General features: G+C 44.0%; 1 protein-coding gene across 1 annotated transcript; it reads left to right on the top strand.

Annotated features, from left to right (window-relative positions):
* Nucleotides 1-4,974: 4,974 nt before the first annotated feature.
* On the top strand, nt 4,975-6,854 carry LOC147897786 (uncharacterized). Its single transcript, XM_087379945.1, has 2 exons — nt 4,975-5,419; nt 5,525-6,854. Exons 1-2 carry the CDS (start codon nt 5,066-5,068, stop codon nt 6,740-6,742), a joined length of 1,572 nt encoding a protein of 523 aa, XP_087236071.1. The 5' UTR covers nt 4,975-5,065; the 3' UTR covers nt 6,743-6,854.
* The last annotated feature ends 12,771 nt before the right edge of the window (nt 6,855-19,625 follow it).

Genomic DNA, 19,625 nt, shown 5'->3' with positions numbered 1-19,625 from the left:
CTTGAGGGTAGCCCTCGATTGGTTAGGCATTTACCCGGACATGGATCTCAATGTCATTGAGGAGCCTAGTCCAAGTCTAGAATCTCATACCTCTCTAATACCTTATCCACTTAATGGGATTGGTTCTTAGTTTACCAAAGCTATGAAGGTGCTTGTTGGAAAGTAGAAAATAGCTATTCTTGTAGTTCTCAAAGTTCCAAGGATACAAACAAGGATACAAATTAGGATTGCAAGTCTCTGGAGTGTTGTAAAGTTGGGGTCATTTAAGGATACAATATTTGTACGGGGGGGGAAAGGCTTTAACCCCATCTCATGGTTGTTCCAATTATGTGAATTTTTGTCATATTGTTAAAGTTTTTCCTATTTCCTCAATAATACAATCATCCCAGGAATCTATCACTTCATTTGAGTACCACAAGGATAAGATGATGCAAAATCAAGAGTTTGTTTGGCAGATTTGTTGTGGATTGCTTGATGAATCATGATAGGTTTCAAGAAGAGATGAAGAGAATGCTAGCTTGAATTTGATGTGATTTAAAGTAATAGCTAACACTCTTCATCAAGGAGCTGATATGCCAGAATTGGGGTTTTTCTTGCAACCTTGGATAAGGGAGCTATGTATCAACATGCATGCCATAGGACTAGTCACTTTAGATATTGGGAATAATTAAAGGGGCATTTTTTGAGAGCTTTTCCTCCTATAGAAGCTCATATGGTGAACCTTATTGAGATGGAATCCATAGGGAAATTAGTTCACTTTGGGAAAATTAAGGAAAATCCCTTGGGCCGATGTTTCTTGGGTTTGAGAAGAAAGGGTTGGTAGCACATGCCCCTAGGCATCATCGCATTTACTATCTTGTGTTAGGGGAGGTTATCTAATGGCTTGAGTATCAAGAAAGAATAGATAATGAGACAATTGATTCCTATAAATCTGAACTACTACAATGTCTAAGAAGAGTGGAGGGTTAAGGGTGCTTTTGGCAAATAAGCTCCCCCTTCAAGGGGACATAGCAATCAATATGGTCGAGATACAGGTTTTGGAGCCAAATGATAGAGTATGAGGGGACTTGCCTAGTATAACTATGAGGGTAAAGAAGTCCCTTGGAGAAAATATCCAAAGGTTTTGATCTTTCATCTATAGAGGAGCTATGTGGTGAATTAAAAGTAAGTAGGCTTGTGGGTTACCCATGGGTTTGAGATTATTGGTGGAAATGCACAAACCTACTACTATGGATGTTGCTATAGAGGCTATTAAAAGCTTTGCCTATAGTTTGTTGTATGTAAAAGACTGGTGAGGATGGGGAGAGGTTCTCTTCTTGCATAATAACTAGTGAGGTGATGTCGATAAAGACTCGAGCCTAGAAAGGACTTGGAAGTGTTGGCTAAGGAAAGTAAGGAAATGGCTATAGGTGTTAAAGGGTACCCACCCTTCTTACTAGAACACATGGTAGACGAAATAGATTAAGTTGAAAAGGGGGCATATGCTATGGATGTTTGATGCATGATCCTTTGGAGGAGGACTACTGCACCAGTGTAAGCAACTAGTTTGGGAACTAAGGTAGAGCAAAGAATGGTCAACTTAGGAGCTTTGGCTGAGTGTATGAGAAAGGGATGAATTTGTTCCAATACTTATGGAGTTAAGGATGTGCCAGCTTGGTCATATAAGGATCTAAAGGAAAATTTTTGCAGAGTTATGTTAGCATAGAATTATTAGATGCTAGTTTTGTTTATCCTGGATTGGGGTTGTCGCCAATAGTCATTGTACCAGAAAGAGTGATGATCTTAGAGTCTATCTTGACTATCCTAAGCTTTATGCTACCACTAAGGAAGATTATTTTCCATTTGCATTTAGAGATACAGTGTTGGATAAAGTGGTTGGAAAGGAGTTATATTCTTTTATGGATGGGGTTAGTGGATATATAACTAGGTTAGTATACATTCGCATGATCAGTTAAAAAATAGTTTTGCCACTAAATGGGGTACTTATGCTTATAAGTTCATGCCTTTCAAGATCCATTTACATTCCAACAGGTTGTTATTATGCAGCATTTCAAGATTACATGAGGAATTTCATGGAGGCATTCTTGGATGACTTTTTTCACATAGCACCAAATGCTCTCATCTAGAATATCTGAGGAAGTGTTTGCATCATTGTTGTGAATTGCATTTCTCTCTAAATCCTAAGAAATGTGTATTTGCAGTGCCTTATGAGTCTTTATGTTGTGTCAAGGAAATGTTTAACCACTACCCACTAGGAAGGCAAATAAAATTCGTACATTGTAAGTTCCTCAATCACTATAAAGGATCCATAGTATGTTAGAATAGTTGATGATCCATGGTGTTTTGGTCAACAAGGTGCTAATCAATGTGAAGGTGTTTAAGATGTGATGTGCCATTATCATGAGTCCTATGATTCTTTTCAATTCTTTGATAAAAAGGGTGTCCAATACTTGTGACAACTTACAAGAGGAACTACTACCTTGTTGCCACATAATACTTTGCCAAATGATCTAAATCAATGGTTGTGATGGTAAAACTATGTGTGGTTTCATTTTTGAAAGATTTTGCACAAAGTTTGGTGTATCCATGGAGATAGTCATAGACCATGGGTCATTATTTTTTAAAGAAGAACATACTCAATGTGGTTTCAATTTTCAAAAAAAGAAACAGTGTGCAAGTGCATGTGGGCAATGTCTCCTAGTTTAGATGCAAAGAAGAAAGCAAATGATTTTTTAGAATGGAAGAAGGTAGTTTTAGTCAGTAGGTTAAAGCTTTATAGGATGATCTCAAAGTTTGAAAAGTCCAACTCAACTAACTTTTTTCAAACAATTACACTTAGAACTTCAAAAAGGAGAATCTCATTCTCCACTATAGCATGGCCTGTTGCTAAAAAATGTCCTTTATTTTAGGATGATCTCAAAGTTTTAAAAGTCCAACTCAACTAACTTTTTTCAATCAATTACACTTAGAACTTCAAAAAGGAGAATCTCATTCTCCACTATAGCATGGCCTCTTGCTAAAAATCTCCTTTATTTGAAGGGCAAAACTGCCCAAAAGAGGCAATGATTGGGTCAATATATCAATATAAATATAATATAAACAAGAGTGCACAAGTGTGCATGGGCATTCCCTCCTAGTATAGTGGTAAAGCAAGCACTTTTGGATGTAAAAAAGGAAAGAAAATAAAATTTTAAAGGGTGTTGGCTATTAAAAGGAAATTTTTATAGGATGATCTCCATAAATGGCGCATACAACTTAATATTTATTTAATCACAAGTGGAGATTCACAAAAGGAGTTTGGATGGTCCACTATAGCACTCCCTCTAAGGGGGCAATGCTAATAACTTTTACATCTCTCTCTCTCTCTCTCTCTCTCTCTCTCTCTCTCTCTCTCTCTCTCCACACGCACACATGCATGCACGTGCGTAGACACTCTCTGCGCACGCACACATGCGCGCATGTGCGCAGACACACACACACTCTCTCTCTCTACGCACGCACACATGTGCGTGCGTGCGCACAGCTCTCTCTCTCCACACACACACACACGCATACATGTGCGTAGACACTCTCTCTACGCACGCACACATGCGTGCACGTGCATAGACACACACACTCTCTCTCTCTCTCTGCGCACGCACACATGTGCGCGCGTGCACAGAGAGAGAGAGAGAGAGAGAGAGAGAGAGAGAGAGAGAGAGAGAGAGAGAGAGAGAGAGAGCACATGCCCTCGAAAGCCCAACTTGACGTGGTAGATTCTCCATTTACCTGCCACTTAGCAAAGTCATTCCTATCAATGCAGGATGATTAGTGAGAGTCCCCATGGAAGGTCAACATCTCCCACCTTCACGAGGGGGTCCAGGAGTTGGATTGGTGATTCCCAATCCATGTGGAATGTTCACTAGCTACACTAGATGTGGAGGGGCTATCGTGATGGTCTAGTGACCGGTTAAATATGGAATGCATTCGAGAAATGGGGTTCCTAGGGGGTGCCTTTGTCCCCCATGCTTCCCGTCGCCCCTTGAAGATCTTGAAACGGGATAGATCTCCATCGCTCTAGATCATGTCCCTAGATTATCAGAGAAGTGTGGTTGGCTTGTGCATGGGGATAGGAATATCCATTGTGCTTTGCCGGTGCATGGGGACGTCCACTAAGAGACGGTCCCCATGGAGACCGATAGAGCAGGGGTCCCCGATGGATCATTTCCTCCAACCATGAAATGTGGGAGCATTAGGAATGAAAGGCCCCATGTAAAATGAGAAATCGGGAACCGCTCCATGAATTTCGGGTAGTAGCCAGTGCCAACTTGTGGTGGTGGTGCAGAATGAGAAGTGGGTGATGCCCCCATGGTGGGAAATTGAGAGGAAGACAGAGTATGAATTTGGGTTGCCTAGGGGAGACCTGTTATATTCAGGACATGTTTCCATGCAGGGATGAAAGTGCAATTTCCCATGTTGTGGGATTTCCGTTTTACTAGAACAAGGGGACATACACAAGAGGCATTGGACTCGAGTAGAGAAGAAGCATCCGGGGATGGGATCCACCTAGTGAGAAGGGATTGAGTCAATGCCTTACCCAAGGCTGCAGGCTCTCCATTGAAGGAAAGTGGCACCCGGGACAACGGAGGCCGAAAGGATCCAAGGAAAATCCTTTGGCTCTGTATGGTCACGGGTGGGTCACCTTGGCCATTTAAGTCTGCGAAGTGGGGACAGGTGAGATGCCTAACAGGCTCTCATTCGAAATGCGGAGTGGGGCGGTGCGCTTGGTTCCATGGGGGAGGGCGAGTCTAGTGGAGTGGCGAAAAGAAACTTGGAGAAGGTTCGGGGACAAGAAAAAGGACGAAGGTTCTAGAAGAAGGCTCTAGACGAAGAAGGTTCTAGAAGGTTATTAACAAATAAGTTATAAAGTTAAATATAAACCCGTCTTCGTTGATTGCTTCTTCTCGCCATAGCCATTTTTCTTCTTCAATCGCCATAGCCATTTTTCTGCTTCAATCGCTATAGCAATCTTCATCTTCATCTTCTTCAATCGCCATAGCCGTCTATCTCTTCACCCTCCATCGCCATGCTTCCTTCCTCTTCCCCTTTCTTCCTCTCCCATCCCTCCTTCCTCTCTCCTCGCCATCGCCCTCGCTCCGTCGTCTCTATCCCCGTCTCCGACTCCCCTCCGCCCCGCCCTTCCCCTCCCCCCTCCCTTGCAGCTTCCAAAATCCAATCTCTCTTCCGTGGCTTCTCCGTCCGCCTCCATCAGCCCCTCCTTCACCTGCGTTCCATCGCTACCATCCTCCGCCAGTTAGACCACCTCCAGTCCGAGATGCAGCGGCCGGATTTCCGCAGCACCGTCCGGGAAAGCGCAAAGGAGCGGCTCAGGTTTTCTGAGAGCATAATGGCCCTCCTCCTCAAGCTGGACGCCGTAGATGTATGTGCCTCGCCCAGAGAATTTCCTTTCTCTTATGAAGTTCTTCTAGAAAATTGCTTCCCTATGAATGCAGGGCCTGACGTTTGGTGCGCTTGACAACTGCAGGGTGCGATTCCTGAAGTTCGAAATCGTAGAAAGGAAGCCACTAGAAAGGCGATTCAACTTCAAGACGCTATCGACGCTATGTTGCAGGAGACGGAACCACAGCCAGGCCAAGAAAGTGACGAAGCTTCTGCTGATGTGAAAAGAAGCGAAGACGCTATTGACGCTGTGTTGCAGGAGACGGAACCACAGCCAGGCGAGGAAAGTAACGAAGCTTCTGCTAATGTGAAAAGGAACGAAGACGCTATTGACGCTGTGTTGCAGGAGACGGAACCACAGCCAGGCGAGGAAAGTAACGAAGCTTCTGCTGGTGTGAAAAGGACGGAAGACTCATCTTTCAGGGCTGCCATTGACCCTATTTTCATGAGTTCGGACGCGGCAAGCACGTTCTTCTCTGAAATTGGTGAGACGCGCGCCGCAGATGTCGGAGATCCAGAGGTGGTTGAACTTGACGCTAACGAGGGACATACAAATCCGTGTGTTTCACCTGACCTTGACGCTAATGAGGGACATACAAAGCTGGGTGTTCTACCTGCTTTGAAGAGCGACTTAGAACTGTCCGCTGTGGGAATTGGGAGTGCAGATGACGTAACAATTGGCACTGCAAGTGTCCGACAGAAAGCGACTGAGGAAGACAACTTTAACAAGCACAGAAGGATGGCAAGGGAAGTTGCATGTGCAGAGGGATTGGTGATCTCTTCAGTGCAAGCGGGTGCTGATTTGAACGCTAGTTCTCATGCTGATACTGAGGAAGGAGCTTTTACCAGGCGCCTGGAGGGTGAAGACGAACCTGACTTATCTCAAGCGAGAAGTAGTGACATTCCCGTGTCGTGTGGAGCTTCAGCCGCTAAGGTTGGGCATGGCCCTGTTTCAGAAAATTCGATACCTCTGGTGCAAGAGGAAGGCCATCAATTGTCTGATAGAGAACTTCTGGGGCAGCTTTCTGAGGATTGTAAGTACCTGAAAATGCTTGTCACGAAACTGTATGTTCATAATCGACTACAGAACAAGGCAATCGTTGCTCTGAACAAGAGATTAGGAAGGTTTGAACAGCATGCAGCCTGCGGAAAGCAAACTAAAAGCAAACTTCTCCCGAGGAAGAAGGATAGGAGGAGAAGTAGCTGTATTAGCTTTGACGAAGAATTGCAGCCCCCCAAAGCATACCTCGATCGAAAGAAGAGTAACGAAAGAGTAGAAATTGAGTATCCAGACTTGTTCTGAATTGCGCTTGTATGGTTCAGTGTATTCTGAGAAAATGAATATACAAAAATGATGAATATTTGTAAAACACTGCTTTCTCTTTAATTTACGCATCAAACTCTCTCTTTTCAAACTGCTTCTGATCCGAAATTTGTAGTTTTTAAACATGCAATCTTGCTCGAGTTGGACAATTTCAAAAGTTGATTTTGTGCAAACCCCTTGGAAGAAGCAGATCTTCTCACGCTCTATGTTTGCTACATACTTTGAGCATATCAATGTGCCAACTATGTTCTGTGTTCGAATGTGAAAGCTTTTCTGAGTTTTTTCCATGCGAAAACTACATTGCCCTGCTTTCAGTTTTTAGAGGGGGAATTTCGACTTCTCACTTGGTGGGCATATGCGTTTATATTTGAGGCTTTATGCAAAGTATGATTAAGAGAAAAGGAAGGTGGATCAAAGCTAATTCCCATGCAGAATACTACCTCGAATACCCTACTGTAAAAATTGGCCGGAAAATTTGACACGTGTCGGTCACAACACCCACCTCGACCAATCGGAGGCCTACCTTGGCGCCTCGACACTCGGGAAATGCCCGTGGTGGGCATTTGCTGGCTGGGAAGTGCCTCCCCTGGGCATTTCCCTCAGAGCTTCCGTTGCCACAGATATTTCAGCTCTCATGAGAGATTTGGTGGCTCCAGAGATTCATGAGGAGAATGTGGATGCCAATGTGGGCGACCAAGGTTTAACAATCACAGTAAGCGAAGTAGATGAGGAAAACCCTCTTCAAGTTTCTCCTATTCCCTTTGATGTGCTTTAGGAGTAGGCCGACAATTCAGGGTTAGAGACACAGTCATTAGATGTGGTGCATGCCCCACACAACTTTTGAAAATGGTAGATAAAGTTGCTAAATATACATGAGGGAGGCCGATCAGGTGGTCAACTGCAAAGGCTGAGAGTTCATCAGGGCGTGTGAGCCTGTGCATGTGAGTTTCTTCTGAGAGTGCATCGGGGCGTGGGAAACGCCCTAGGTGGGATGAGCTTAGTGGTTCTGACACAGAGGAGAATCTGATGATTGAATAGAAGGGTGAAGGTACTGCTGAAGGAGCCTTGGAAAGGACATCTGAAAAGGCCCCAGGGAGTGTGTGTGAGGAACCTCGCCCAGAAGGAAGTGTTGCCTCTGAGAAGGATGGCTCAAGCTTTGGGTAGAAGGTTGAGAGGCAGGAAGCCCGTAAGCTCCTGCATGTGTAGGGTCTGCGAAGAGCCCGTGAAGTAGCCAGGATGCGTGGTTCGAGGTGGGAAAGAGGCACTCTGTAAGCTAAAAGATCTAGTTTGATGTGGTTAAACCGGAACAATGAGACTTCTTCACGGGACGAATCCCTTCGCTTTTGGAGCTGGAGGAGCTTTTAGCCTATGAATAAGACATTCCGGCGTCTGGTTTTACTGCTAGATTCGTTGGTAAGGGTTTTTCGTTGTCAGGTTTGTGTCGGAAGAGCTGAGAAATGAGGCGTTTGGTGGGTCCTTCTTCTTCGCCCATTTTCCCTTGGAGCCCTTCCTTTAATATAGATGAGTTCCTGTATCACAAGTGTCCAGTATGGCTTGAATTCCCAGGGCTTCCGGCTGTCTTGGGAGAGGCTGTGGGGTATATTGCTTCATCTTTGGGGAGGGTTCTTCTTGTGCCCCTGGCTCCGAAATCTTCTGATGTCAGGAGGGCTTGGATCCTTTGGGATCGGAGCCAAGAAATACCAGATTTTGTGGATCTTGACCTCTCTGATAGAGTGGTGGTTGCGCAGCAAGGACGTTTTGGACCATTTCGCCGTGCTACATCTCATTTTGCAAGGATTTGTCCGAGAAGGGAAGCTAATACGAAGCGGGTTGCTGATGAGAAACCAGACCCTCCTACAATCCCTACTGGCGAGTGAAGGAGTCATCTACTGAGAAACATGAAGTGGCGGAGGGGGAGTCCAGGGTGAACTTTGGAATGAATGTCAGGCAAACAGTGGAAGCAAGCACTGCGACGAGCCTTAGTAAGGATGCTCCTAAAGAGATCAGGTCTGAACAAAGGCAAAGAGGGTTCGTGGAAGGTGGTAGGCCGTCAGGGTAAAGCCCGGATCCTGCAGGAGGGTCTTGAGAGTGCTATGCTTGAACCACAAAGCTCAATCTTCAGCTCCCCAGGCCACAGCGGTCACAGATGGAACCTCCTCTTCTCACCTTGTGAATCCAAGGTCAGATAAAGTTGCTCCAGAGTTACCAGAGTTGGTTGCAGCTCCTTCTCGGTTGCAACCCCTTCTTGGTTGCAAGAAGACGATTGCCCTGATGAATTCCTCCCAGATGCAAACCATAGAAAAAGGTTGGCAGATGAAAAGTTACAGCAAAAAAGAGTCCTCTCGTGCCTCTCAATCTAATGGTTAACACTATTCAGTCCCATTCGATATCCAAATGACTAAAAGACATGGCTCTGAGTTTGGGCTATGGAAAAGAAAATGGGTTTCATTTCTTATGAGATCCATACAGAGCCCTCGCAAGCCAGGATGCATAATATTGGGAGATCAGTGGTAGTGCTCTCATGGAAGTGAGAGGGTGTTGTGGCACTGCTAAGCAGCGGGGTTGTTTCTGCGGAAGAAAAAACCAGATGTAGTTTTACTAGAACTGAAATGTGCAGACTCTGACAATTTCTGATTTCTCTGTAAAAAGAAGGGGTTTGATGTGTACGTTAACTGTCCTGTGAGAGGAAGTGGAGGGTCGTCAATCCTGGTTAGGTCGTCCCATAGTTCAAGAAGTTATTCCGGAGCAAGGAAGGTTGGTATATGTGATGTCTCTCTGTCTATTGATAGTTTTGACGTCAACATAACATGTGTCTATGCTTCAAACCAGTCTGGAGAGAGATGTAGGTGTTGGGGAGAGCTGAGTGTATTACTGTAGGGTTCTCATTGGGTCATAGGGGGGATTTGAATTTTACAGAATCGGAAGCGGATAGGTCACATCCAGGTCACCATTTTGTAGGGAGTGAATCCAAATTGAGTGTGAGTTGTGGGCTGATTGATTGTGCAGATTTAGATCCAGAGGATTTGAGAGTTTTCTATTGGTCGAACCGTAGGAAGGGAGATGATTTTTGGGCAGGGAGAATAGACAGTATGTATATATCAGATGAGGGTTGGTCACCCCCAATGAAAGGGGAATACATGATTCAAACCTGTATCTCTGATCATCTCCCATCGGTCTGGGTATTTAGCACTCCAATCCAGGTTGCTTGTTCCCTGGATGTTCCTTTGAAGTTCTTCAATAAACGTCTTATTGATGCTAACTTTTGTAGCAGAAACAGATCAGCGTGGAACAGCACCCGCGAGCAGGTTGGGGACCCATGCCTTAGATTGAATACATGTGTAAGGAAGGGCTATAGTGACAGAGATGAAACAAGAGAGATGCTAGACGTAAGCTGCTGGCATTGGTGCAAAGAGGCTTTGCATTTTAACCCGATGGACCAGATCTCAGCTACATTACTCACTGAAGTGGAGCTGGCTATTCACAAAAGGGAGATTGAGGAGACAGAACGAGCTAGGATCTTTAGCAGGCAGCTGTGGCTCAAACTTGGGGGTTGCCCATCGAAGTTTTTTTTGAGTCTGTCAAGCGAAAGCATCAGAGATAGGGTCATGAATGCTCAAGGTCAGGTGGTGACTGATTTTTGGCAGATTGCAGAGGTATTCAAAACTCAGCTTAGTGCCATTGTGGGTTCTCGGCCCATTCAGGATGCTGATTGGAGGTATGCCCTGAACTGTGCTCTTAATGGGATAGAGTATAGAGTCTTGGATGCTCAAAGGTTTATGCTGGCAAAACCGTTTCCTTAGGATGAGTTATGGGAAGCTCTGAGGGTGATGAAGAAAGACCGTGCTCCTGGTCCCGATGGCTTGGACCACAGAATTCTATCTCTATTTTTGGGATGTGATTGGCAACGACCTCACCGAGATGCTTAATGCCTCAGCTGAAAGGGGGTGTCTCTCTCCTGACGTGAATGTCGGGTTAATGAAATTATTTCCAAAGCGTCAAAACAGAATGCAGGTTGGGGATTGGAGACCTATCTCCATGCTAAACACCTCGTATAAAATAATGGCTAAGTCATTGGCTCTGCACATTCGGGATGTTTGCAATCAAGTGGTTGATCGGGAACAGAGTGGGTTTGTTAAGTCTAGGGAAATCTTTGATAATATCTGAACTGCGCTTGACTATGCCTTAAACTCGGGGCAGAAGTGCATGCTGTTTGGCCTGGACTTGGATAAGGCTTATGACAGGGTCAGATGGGTTTTTATTCTGGAAGTCAGTTACATGGGCAGTAATTGCTGGATAAAAATAGATTGTGGTTTGTTTCAGATCATGATGCAAGTAAGCGGGGCTACCCTATATATTAGTAAGAAACTTGCAGGTTGTATGGACGGGGCCAAATAGGCTTTTGGTAAACATGGGATAGGGATAGATTTCTTGCATCCCAAGTTTACATGCTCCCATTTTTCTGCTTGTGCTCCAAACTCCATCAGAGACAGGACCCTCCTATGGGATGGTTGCATCCATTCTGATGGATGACTAACATGGTTTAATATTGAGTAGACAAATGGAACAGTTTGGGCAAGTTCCTAAGTGGGAGGGAGTTGAATGTCTGGCTGAGGCTAAAGGACCTAGTGGAGTTGGTGGATATCTCTGAAAACACTAGCTTTGCAATAATCAAATAGGGAAAAACGTCAAGAAAGCCAGATTAGAAAAGTTTTATACTCTAGAGGGTGCAGGACAGGAAAGTTAAAGAGGACTGTAGAGTCTTTAGATCTATCTCTTTCTCATATCATCTACCGACAGGTGTAACTTTGGATAGGGCAGTCAAGAACATCCTAGTTTAAAGCAAATCCTTTACTTTTACAGCTGCTCTATGTGCAATTGAAGATCAAGAGAATCAGGGACTATTGAAGGGCGTCGAGCAGTGAGAAGTGGATCAGGGCTGTTAATAGACCTCAATTCTTCCTAAAGGTATTAAAAAGAGAGATTCAGAAGCCATAGAGCAAAAGAGATTGGATTTAGAGGCAAAACTGCAAAGCTTGGATAGTGACAATACAGAGGAAGGACCGAGGCAACTAAAATAAATCAAGGCAAATTTGAGAGAGGCAGAGATGTGCAAGTGCAAGTATTAGCTAGTTTATCAATGAGATTGGTGGGCTGGTAAAGCTGATAGGCCACTCAAGAGTCTTAGGAAAAAAGTAGCCCATGAACACATACAGAAGCTGATCTATCCTGGTAAGGAGCTAGCATTGATTCTGAGCGGGAGCGGCTGAGCTGTGGGTCTGTGTCGTCTGTCATCTTCCATGCATGAGTTCTCCTCTGGGGGAGTGAGCAGTAATTGTCATGTGCACGGATTGGTATCTAACGTGTACTGGGGTACACAAGACTAGCTCAGGTACCCTTGGTAGGCTTAGAGCTAGGCAGGCTTGATTCTCGGGTTGAGTGGCAAGGGTACAAACTAGATAGGGGTCTCCGCTATTTTTGCCGCATTGGGTCCGAGTCTATAAAAGGGGCCCAGAGGTTCAATCTTCAAAGAGCTGATGGGAGCAAGTCTGGTCTGATCCTAGAACAAGGAAAAACATAACTTGGAACCAATTCCCGTTGTCTGTGGTAGAGGGGCGAGCTCCTTCCTCGCACCTATCCTCTGTCCAAGCTCCTTGCAAGGTGAGGTGGCTTCTAGCAATCAGGATGAGAGAGAGAATGAAGGTAGAGAGCGGAGGGTGAGTGAGAAAGAGCTGTAGAGGTCAACAAGTAATCAGATCTGCCCCAAAGCCTCGATCTTGGGATCTGATGCCTCGATCCTCTTGCTCCCACCATCCGTACAACAACAAAAAGTCTCTAATCCCACATCAAACAATTTGTGCAGTAGGAAAAATGCCTCAAAATTCATGCCACAGGTCGTACAACCTCTCGGGATGCGTGCCTACAGTCAAACTGCCTCAAAAAATGTGCCAAAGGAGGGGGAGACCAGCCAGAGCAATAGCACACGAGGAGTAGCGAAAGTGCAATGAAAAACACACAAGGAGCTTCTGCTTGACGTCAAGCCCTTCTGGGAGTGTGAGAGGAGAGAGATGGAAGGTGGGGGGAGGGCATGCATACACATGCATGACAAATGGCACCTCCTTCTTGCCATTTGCCCCCTCATTAAATTCCTAACCCCCATACCAAGGACAACGTTGGTTGTTGAAACCGGCCTTCGATAACTAAAAAGACAGTGATCTTCTACACAATCATAAACTTCATAAATAGCCACAATGCAAGCTTCAGTCACTTCAACCACTTGGCACTATTAGAAACAAACTTCAACAACAACAAAGGTGAGGCTAGAATGCCCTCGCTCAATGAAAATAGTACACAGTGCACCCACTAGCCCCAAATGCCTTGGCACCCCTTACGGTATTTATTTAATGCTTCTGAATGGCAATGCTTTACAACAGGGGTTCAACCTTGTATTGTTCCTCTCTTCAAATCCTCTACCTGTATTCAAGGCATCTAAACCAAGTGCACCACTAGAATTCCAACTTCCAAGGCATACTCAAGCATCCACTTCTGATCTGACCCAACTGCGAGGCATTTAGGCATCCATACCACTAGTAAACTGAGCTCAAGGCAACCTCAAGGCTATTACATGCATCCACACTGTCCTTAGGCCTTCCACAGGAACACACTTGCCTCTGGGTGCTTGCTATAACGTGTAGGAGTCCTGAAAGGACAGCAAGCAACACGCATGCACTGCAAAAAGCTGCAAAGCAAGAAAGAACAAGGAAAAACAGAACCAAGAATCAATTCCCGTTGTCTATGGCAAAGGGGCAAGCTCCTTCCTCCCTGCAGGGTACAGGTGTCTTCTAGCAATCAGCATAAGAGAGAAATGAAGGTAGAGAGCGGAGGGTGCCCCGAAATGACTACCTCGAGATTTGTGTGTGTGTCCTCCTTAGAGAGCATGCCAAAAGCAACAGGGAAAGTTCCTCCTGCAGCATGCACTGGTCAAGAACGACTCTAGAGGCCACCACGCAGCGAGAAACACGTGCAGAAGGTCCAGCATAGCAAAAGACAACCCTGGGCACCTACTAGAGGCAGTTGTACTCGTCTGTACGGATTTCTGTACAATCGTACGGTATAGACTTGAAATAGCTGAAAATAGACTTAAAACAGCTCGAAAACCGCACAAGAACAACTAAAAAACGCCCAGCACCTTTGAGAGAGTAAGGGGAGAGAGATGGAAGGTGGGGAACAACTAAAAAACGCCCAGCACCTTTGAGAGAGTAAGGGGAGAGAGATGGAAGGTGGGGGAAGGGCATGCATACACATGCATGACAAATGGCATCTCCTTGCCATTTGCCCCGTACCAAGGACAACGTTGGTTGTCCTTGGCCCAACTTTTAGACCACTCTTTTAGAGTCTTTGCCTTGCCCTAGGACCTAGTGGTGCACCTAGACTTTGCCCCTACGAACTTCTAGGAAGTGTGCACTTCCTCTAGCCAGTCCCTCACAGCCAAACCATTACAACACTTAACCATGGTTAACCCCGAGTTAAGCGTAGGTTGAGTTACAAAGATACTTTACATCACTTTTAACGTCCCCATGACAGTTGTCCTTGGGCCCAACCTTTAGGCCCCTCTTTTAAAGCCTTTGCCTTGCCCCTAGGACATAGTGGTGCACATAGACTTTGCCCCTAGGAACTTCTAGGAAGCGTGCACTTCCTCTAGCCAGTTCCTCACGGCCAAACCATTACTACACTTAACCATGGTTACCTTTGGGTTAAGTGTGGATTGAGTTACAAAGATACTTTACATCACTTTTCACATCCCCGTGACATACCCTCCTCTTAAAACAACAAACTACCCAGGTTGCTGCTGAAAAATTACAGTGAAAGTAAAGTAAATAGCCCATACTGGAGTATATATCATCTGTAAGATACAACCTGCAATGATAATATGGGCTAGGAGATCTGAAGAGTCCATCCATACATCAATGTATCCTCTGTGTCGAGTGTCATGAACACCCATCATGGAGACCCCACGACAGAAAGACTGTCAGCAAGCAGCATCTCGGGTGAGACAATCGGTGCACCCAAGCAATCTTCAGATACATGAGAAGTGAAGGGGAGGTAGCACCTCCTCTTGAGTACCAGGCAATGCTCCAGAACCCTACTCTGCTAAACCTATAGGAGCGTACACCGCAATGGGCTCAAGCTGAAATGCTTCCAGGTAGAGCTGCAAAATCTGAGGTGACTCTGCCAGGTCACCCTCCTCCATCGCATCTAGTGCAGGATAGTTCCTGAACTTCACCAGGTAGCAACAGGAAACTCTACCTTTGACCTTTCTTTCCATATGTGCCAAAATCTGTTCCGGAAACAAGATTTCATCCAACTCTTCAACCTCGGGCTGCTGATCCTCCTAAAGTAGATGCATTTAAAAACCTGAAAAGGACCATAACACCTCATCTTCAGCTTTGTGTACACTTTGGTCTTGCCTTTCATTTTCTTGAGTCGTGCTTTTTGAAGAGTAATTGTCAGCAATGCTTATCTGCTACACATTTGTGCTTCTCTTGACTTTTCTAAAGGGTTGTTTTGACCTTCTGGTAAGCAACATCCAAGCTCTCCACAAATCTGTCCACTTCAAAAATCTTCTCTTTCGTATGTAGAATGGGGAGGTATCTTCCGTTCTCCTACCACAATTTCAAAGGGGGCTTTCCCTGTGGATGAGTGTACATGTTGTAAGCGAACTCAACAACTAGCAGAAATTGCTCCCATTTCGATTGCTGATCCGAAACAGAACACTTGAGAAGATCAAGTGTAGTGGAGTCGGCTTCTTTAGACTGCCCATCAAATTCAAGATGAAAAGAGGATGAGAAATTCAGAGTGGTACCCATATTCTCAAAGATTTTTCTCCATAAAAGACTTGTCCCGCTGAAACATAACACTTGAGAAGATCAAGGGCAGTGGAGTTGGCTTCTTCGGACTACCCATCAAATTCAGGATGAAAAGAGGATGAGAAATTCAGCGTGATACCCATATTCTCAAAGATACCTCTCCAGAAAAGACTTGTCATTCGCGGGTCTCTATCAGTGACAATTGATTGAGGCATAAACACATGAGACATAAAGAGTCTCGCCATCTGGTTTGCTGTAATTTTCTTCCTTACAGGAATAAAGTGGGCCTGCTTGCTGAATCTGCAAATAATGGTCCATATCCCATCATGTCCCGATGGTGCTTCTGTCTGTCATATTTCGTCTTCTGGCAGGTGATGCATGTCCTGACATATGCCTCAACATCCTTCCTCAATGATGGCCAAAAGAAATAGTGCTCCACAGCTTTGATGGTAGCATCAATGCCTTTCTGTCCTGCATAGGGTGGAGCATGACTCTCTATCAACACTTTGGGCCTCAACTGTTTCGTGACACACAGTATACCATGCATCATTAGAAATCCGTCTTTGAGAGTATAGTGCTCATGCCTCTGACCACCAACCAACTAATCATAAATACATGAAAAATCAACATCATGAGCATATTGATCCTTCATGGCATCAAGCTCATCATGATATGCAATGGTCACTGTTGAAACTTGTGGCTTAATAGACACTGCGGGCTTTCATGAGAGTGCATCTGCAACAACATTATTTGTCCCAAGCACATGCACAATCTGAAAATGAAACATAGAAAGAAAATTTGCGCACCTCATATGCTTCTTAGACAACTTTCTTTGAGTGAGAAAGTACTGCAGTGATTGATGATCGGTCTGAACATGAAAGTCAGCACCCAAAAGACAATGCTTCCAGGCCAAAAGAGCATGTCATACAGCCAACCTCTCCTTCTCATAGATGCCAAAATTCATTTCATCATCCTAGAGCACTCTACTCTCATATGCCATGACTCTTCCACCCTGCATAAGTACCCCTCCTATGATGTTCCCACATGCATATGCTTGGACAACGAAGGGTTTGCGAAGATCTGGCAAAATAATCACAGGATCTCAGCATAGTTTCTCCTTCAGTAGGTCAAAAGCTGCAATTTCTTTTGAACCCCATCTGAAAGTGACCCCTTTCTTCTGAGATGCATGTAAAGGAGATGCAATCTCTGTGAAATACTGAATGAACCTCCTGTAGTACGAGCACAAGCCCAAAAAGCTACGTACTTCATGGATGTTCTTTAGGTGTGGCCAATTCTTGATGGCCTCGACCTTGGCGGGGTCCATCCTAACTCCATCCTTGGAAACAATGTGCCCAAGAAAATGGATCTCATGCATGAAGAAATCACTTTTCTTGGCATTGACAAGCAGCTTATGCTTCCGTAGCTCATGAAGAACAATTGCCAGGTGCTTCCTATGTTCAGCCTCATCCTGAGAGAACACGATAATGTCATCGAAGAAAGTGCCAACAAAGGCTCCGTGTTCTCTAAAAATCATGTCCATCATTCTGTTGAAGGTGGCAGGTGCATTGGTTAACCCAAATGGCATGACAAGAAACTCGTACAAACCAAATGTGGTAAGAAATGCTGTTTTGTAAACATCCTCCGGCTGAATTCTGATCTGGTGATAATCACTCTTCATATCAATGAAGATGAACATTCCAGAACCCTGTAACCTATCCAAAATATCATCTATCCTGGGTATAGGGAATCTGTTCTTGATGGTAATCTTATTGAGGACTGTGTAGTCAATGCACATCTGCCACGATCCATCGTTCTTCTAGACCAAGAGCATGGGTGAGCAGTAAGGTGACCCGTCACAATGCCTAGACCTTGCAAGTCACCCCCTTCTCAGTCGATTTGAGTTGTGGTTCTCATCATATAAACCCACACACAGTCTAAGGCATTGCAAGTCACAATGCCTAGACCTTGCAAATAAATCTCGGGTTGTTTTGAGAAACGATAGTAGAGAAAAAAGTGTTGGCCACCATATTTGAAAATTGTAAATCAACCTTGGGTTGATTTAAGAACTATGTGACACGCACAAAAATTATAAGAGAGTGTAAGTCAACTTTGGGTTGATTTCAAAGTGAAGATCATTATTCTAAAATTATGAAGATGTAATCCTCAGCAAATCAACCTTGGGTCGATTTGATGGATGCATTAGAGCTTTAAATGGAAAGGGGGGAGGGATGGTTGTTTGCCTCAACACTCATCAAAATACATTTGTAGTTTCCAAATAGACCTTAGTCGATTTGCGTTGTGGTGCTCATCAAGTACACCCACACATAGTCTAAGGCATTCCAAATGACAATGCCTGGATATTTGCGCAGTGATAGCATAGAAAAAGTTTTGACCACTTTATTTGAAACTTGCCAATAAAGCTTGGCTCAATTTAAGAACCATGAAGATGTGACACACACAGACATTGTAAGAGAATGCACATCGATCTTTGGTCAATTTCAAAGTGTAGATCACTATTCTAACATCATGACGATGTCATTCTCAATAAATCGACCTTGGGTCGATTTGATGGATGGATTAGAGCATGAAATGGTGAGGGGGAGGGATGCCACAACACTCATCAAAATATATTTTGACTTTCCAAATCAATCTTAGGTCGATTTGAGTTGTGGTGCTCATCAAGTACTCCCACACATAGCCTAAGGCATTCCAAATGATAATGCCTAGAACTTGTAAATTGAGCTTGAGTCGTTTGAGAAGTGATAATAGAGAAAAAAGTGTTGATCACTCTATTTGATACTTGCAAATCAACCTTGGGTTGATTTAAGAAGCATGAAGATGTGCCACACATAGACATTGTAAGAGAATGTAAATCAGCCTTGAACTAATTTCAAAGTGAAGATCGCTATTCTAAAAGTATGAAGATATAATTATCAATATTCAATCGACTTGATGGATGGATTAGAGCAAGAAATGGTGAGGGGGGAGGGACGGTTGTATGCCTCAACACTCATCATAAAATATTTTGAATTTCCAAATCGATCTTAGGACAACTTGAGTTGTGGTGCTCATCAAGTACACCTAGACACGGTCTAAGTCATTCCAAATCACAAATGCCTAGATGTTACAAATCCACCTTGGGTCAATTTGAGAAGTGATAGCAAAGTCCAAAGTGTTGACTACTCTATTTGAAACTTGCAATTCAGCCTTGGGTCGATTTAAGATGGTCCATGAAGATGTGACACACATAGACATGATAAGAGAGTGTAAATCGTCGACCTTGGGTCAATTTCAAAGTGAAGATCACTATCTTAAAATTATGAAGGAGTAATCCTTAGCAAATCGACCTTGGGTTGATTTGATGGATTGGAGCATGAAATCGATTTGAGCCCTTAAAAATCATCAAAATGTATTTTGAGTTTCTAAATAAACATTAGGTCAATTTGAGGTGTGGTTCTTATCATGCACACCCACACATACTCTAAGGAATTACAAATTAGAATGCTTAGAGATTACAAGTTGACCTTCGGTTGATTTCAAACGTGATTGCACAAAAAAAAGTGTTGACCAAAGTGATCTTAGGTTGATTTGAATTGTGACACCAAAAGTGATAATCATAATGCCTAAAAGTGATAATCATAATGCTAAAAATCATATTTCAAGGGAGGAGGGAGGGTTGTGTGCCTAAATACTCAATGGAACATGTTTTGAGTTTTCAAATTAACCTTAGCTCAATTTGGGGGTTTGTACTCATCAAAACATGTTTTGAGAATCAAATTCAATCTCACAGACACACACATACACTCTAAGAGCATAAAATCTATGTACTACGGTCAATTTGAAAATTATTATTGTGTGATATCATTGACTACATATTCTAAGAGAGATAGTCACAGTCACTCACACACATTGTCTCATAGATGATTTATCAATGTGAAAGCTGTAGTGAACACCGATTTGATAATGATCACATATTCTAACACAAACATAGACACATA

Source organism: Dipteris shenzhenensis, chromosome 10 (assembly GCF_047967505.1).
Source record: "Dipteris shenzhenensis isolate YYH24624 ecotype China chromosome 10, Dip_SZ_1.0, whole genome shotgun sequence".
Classification (NCBI taxonomy): Eukaryota; Viridiplantae; Streptophyta; class Polypodiopsida; order Gleicheniales; family Dipteridaceae; genus Dipteris; species Dipteris shenzhenensis.
This window is presented reverse-complemented; position numbering and strand designations above follow the sequence as displayed.

What these genes read in the sequence shown, in the direction of transcription:
- LOC147897786 (XM_087379945.1), top strand. Translation starts at nt 5,066, where the DNA reads ATGCTTCCTTCCTCTTCCCCTTTCTTCCTCTCCCATCCCTCCTTCCTC. An exon ending in TCAAGCTGGACGCCGTAGAT is followed by an intron (nt 5,420 to 5,524) that starts GTATGTGCCTCG and finishes TGACAACTGCAG; the next exon opens with GGTGCGATTCCTGAAGTTCG.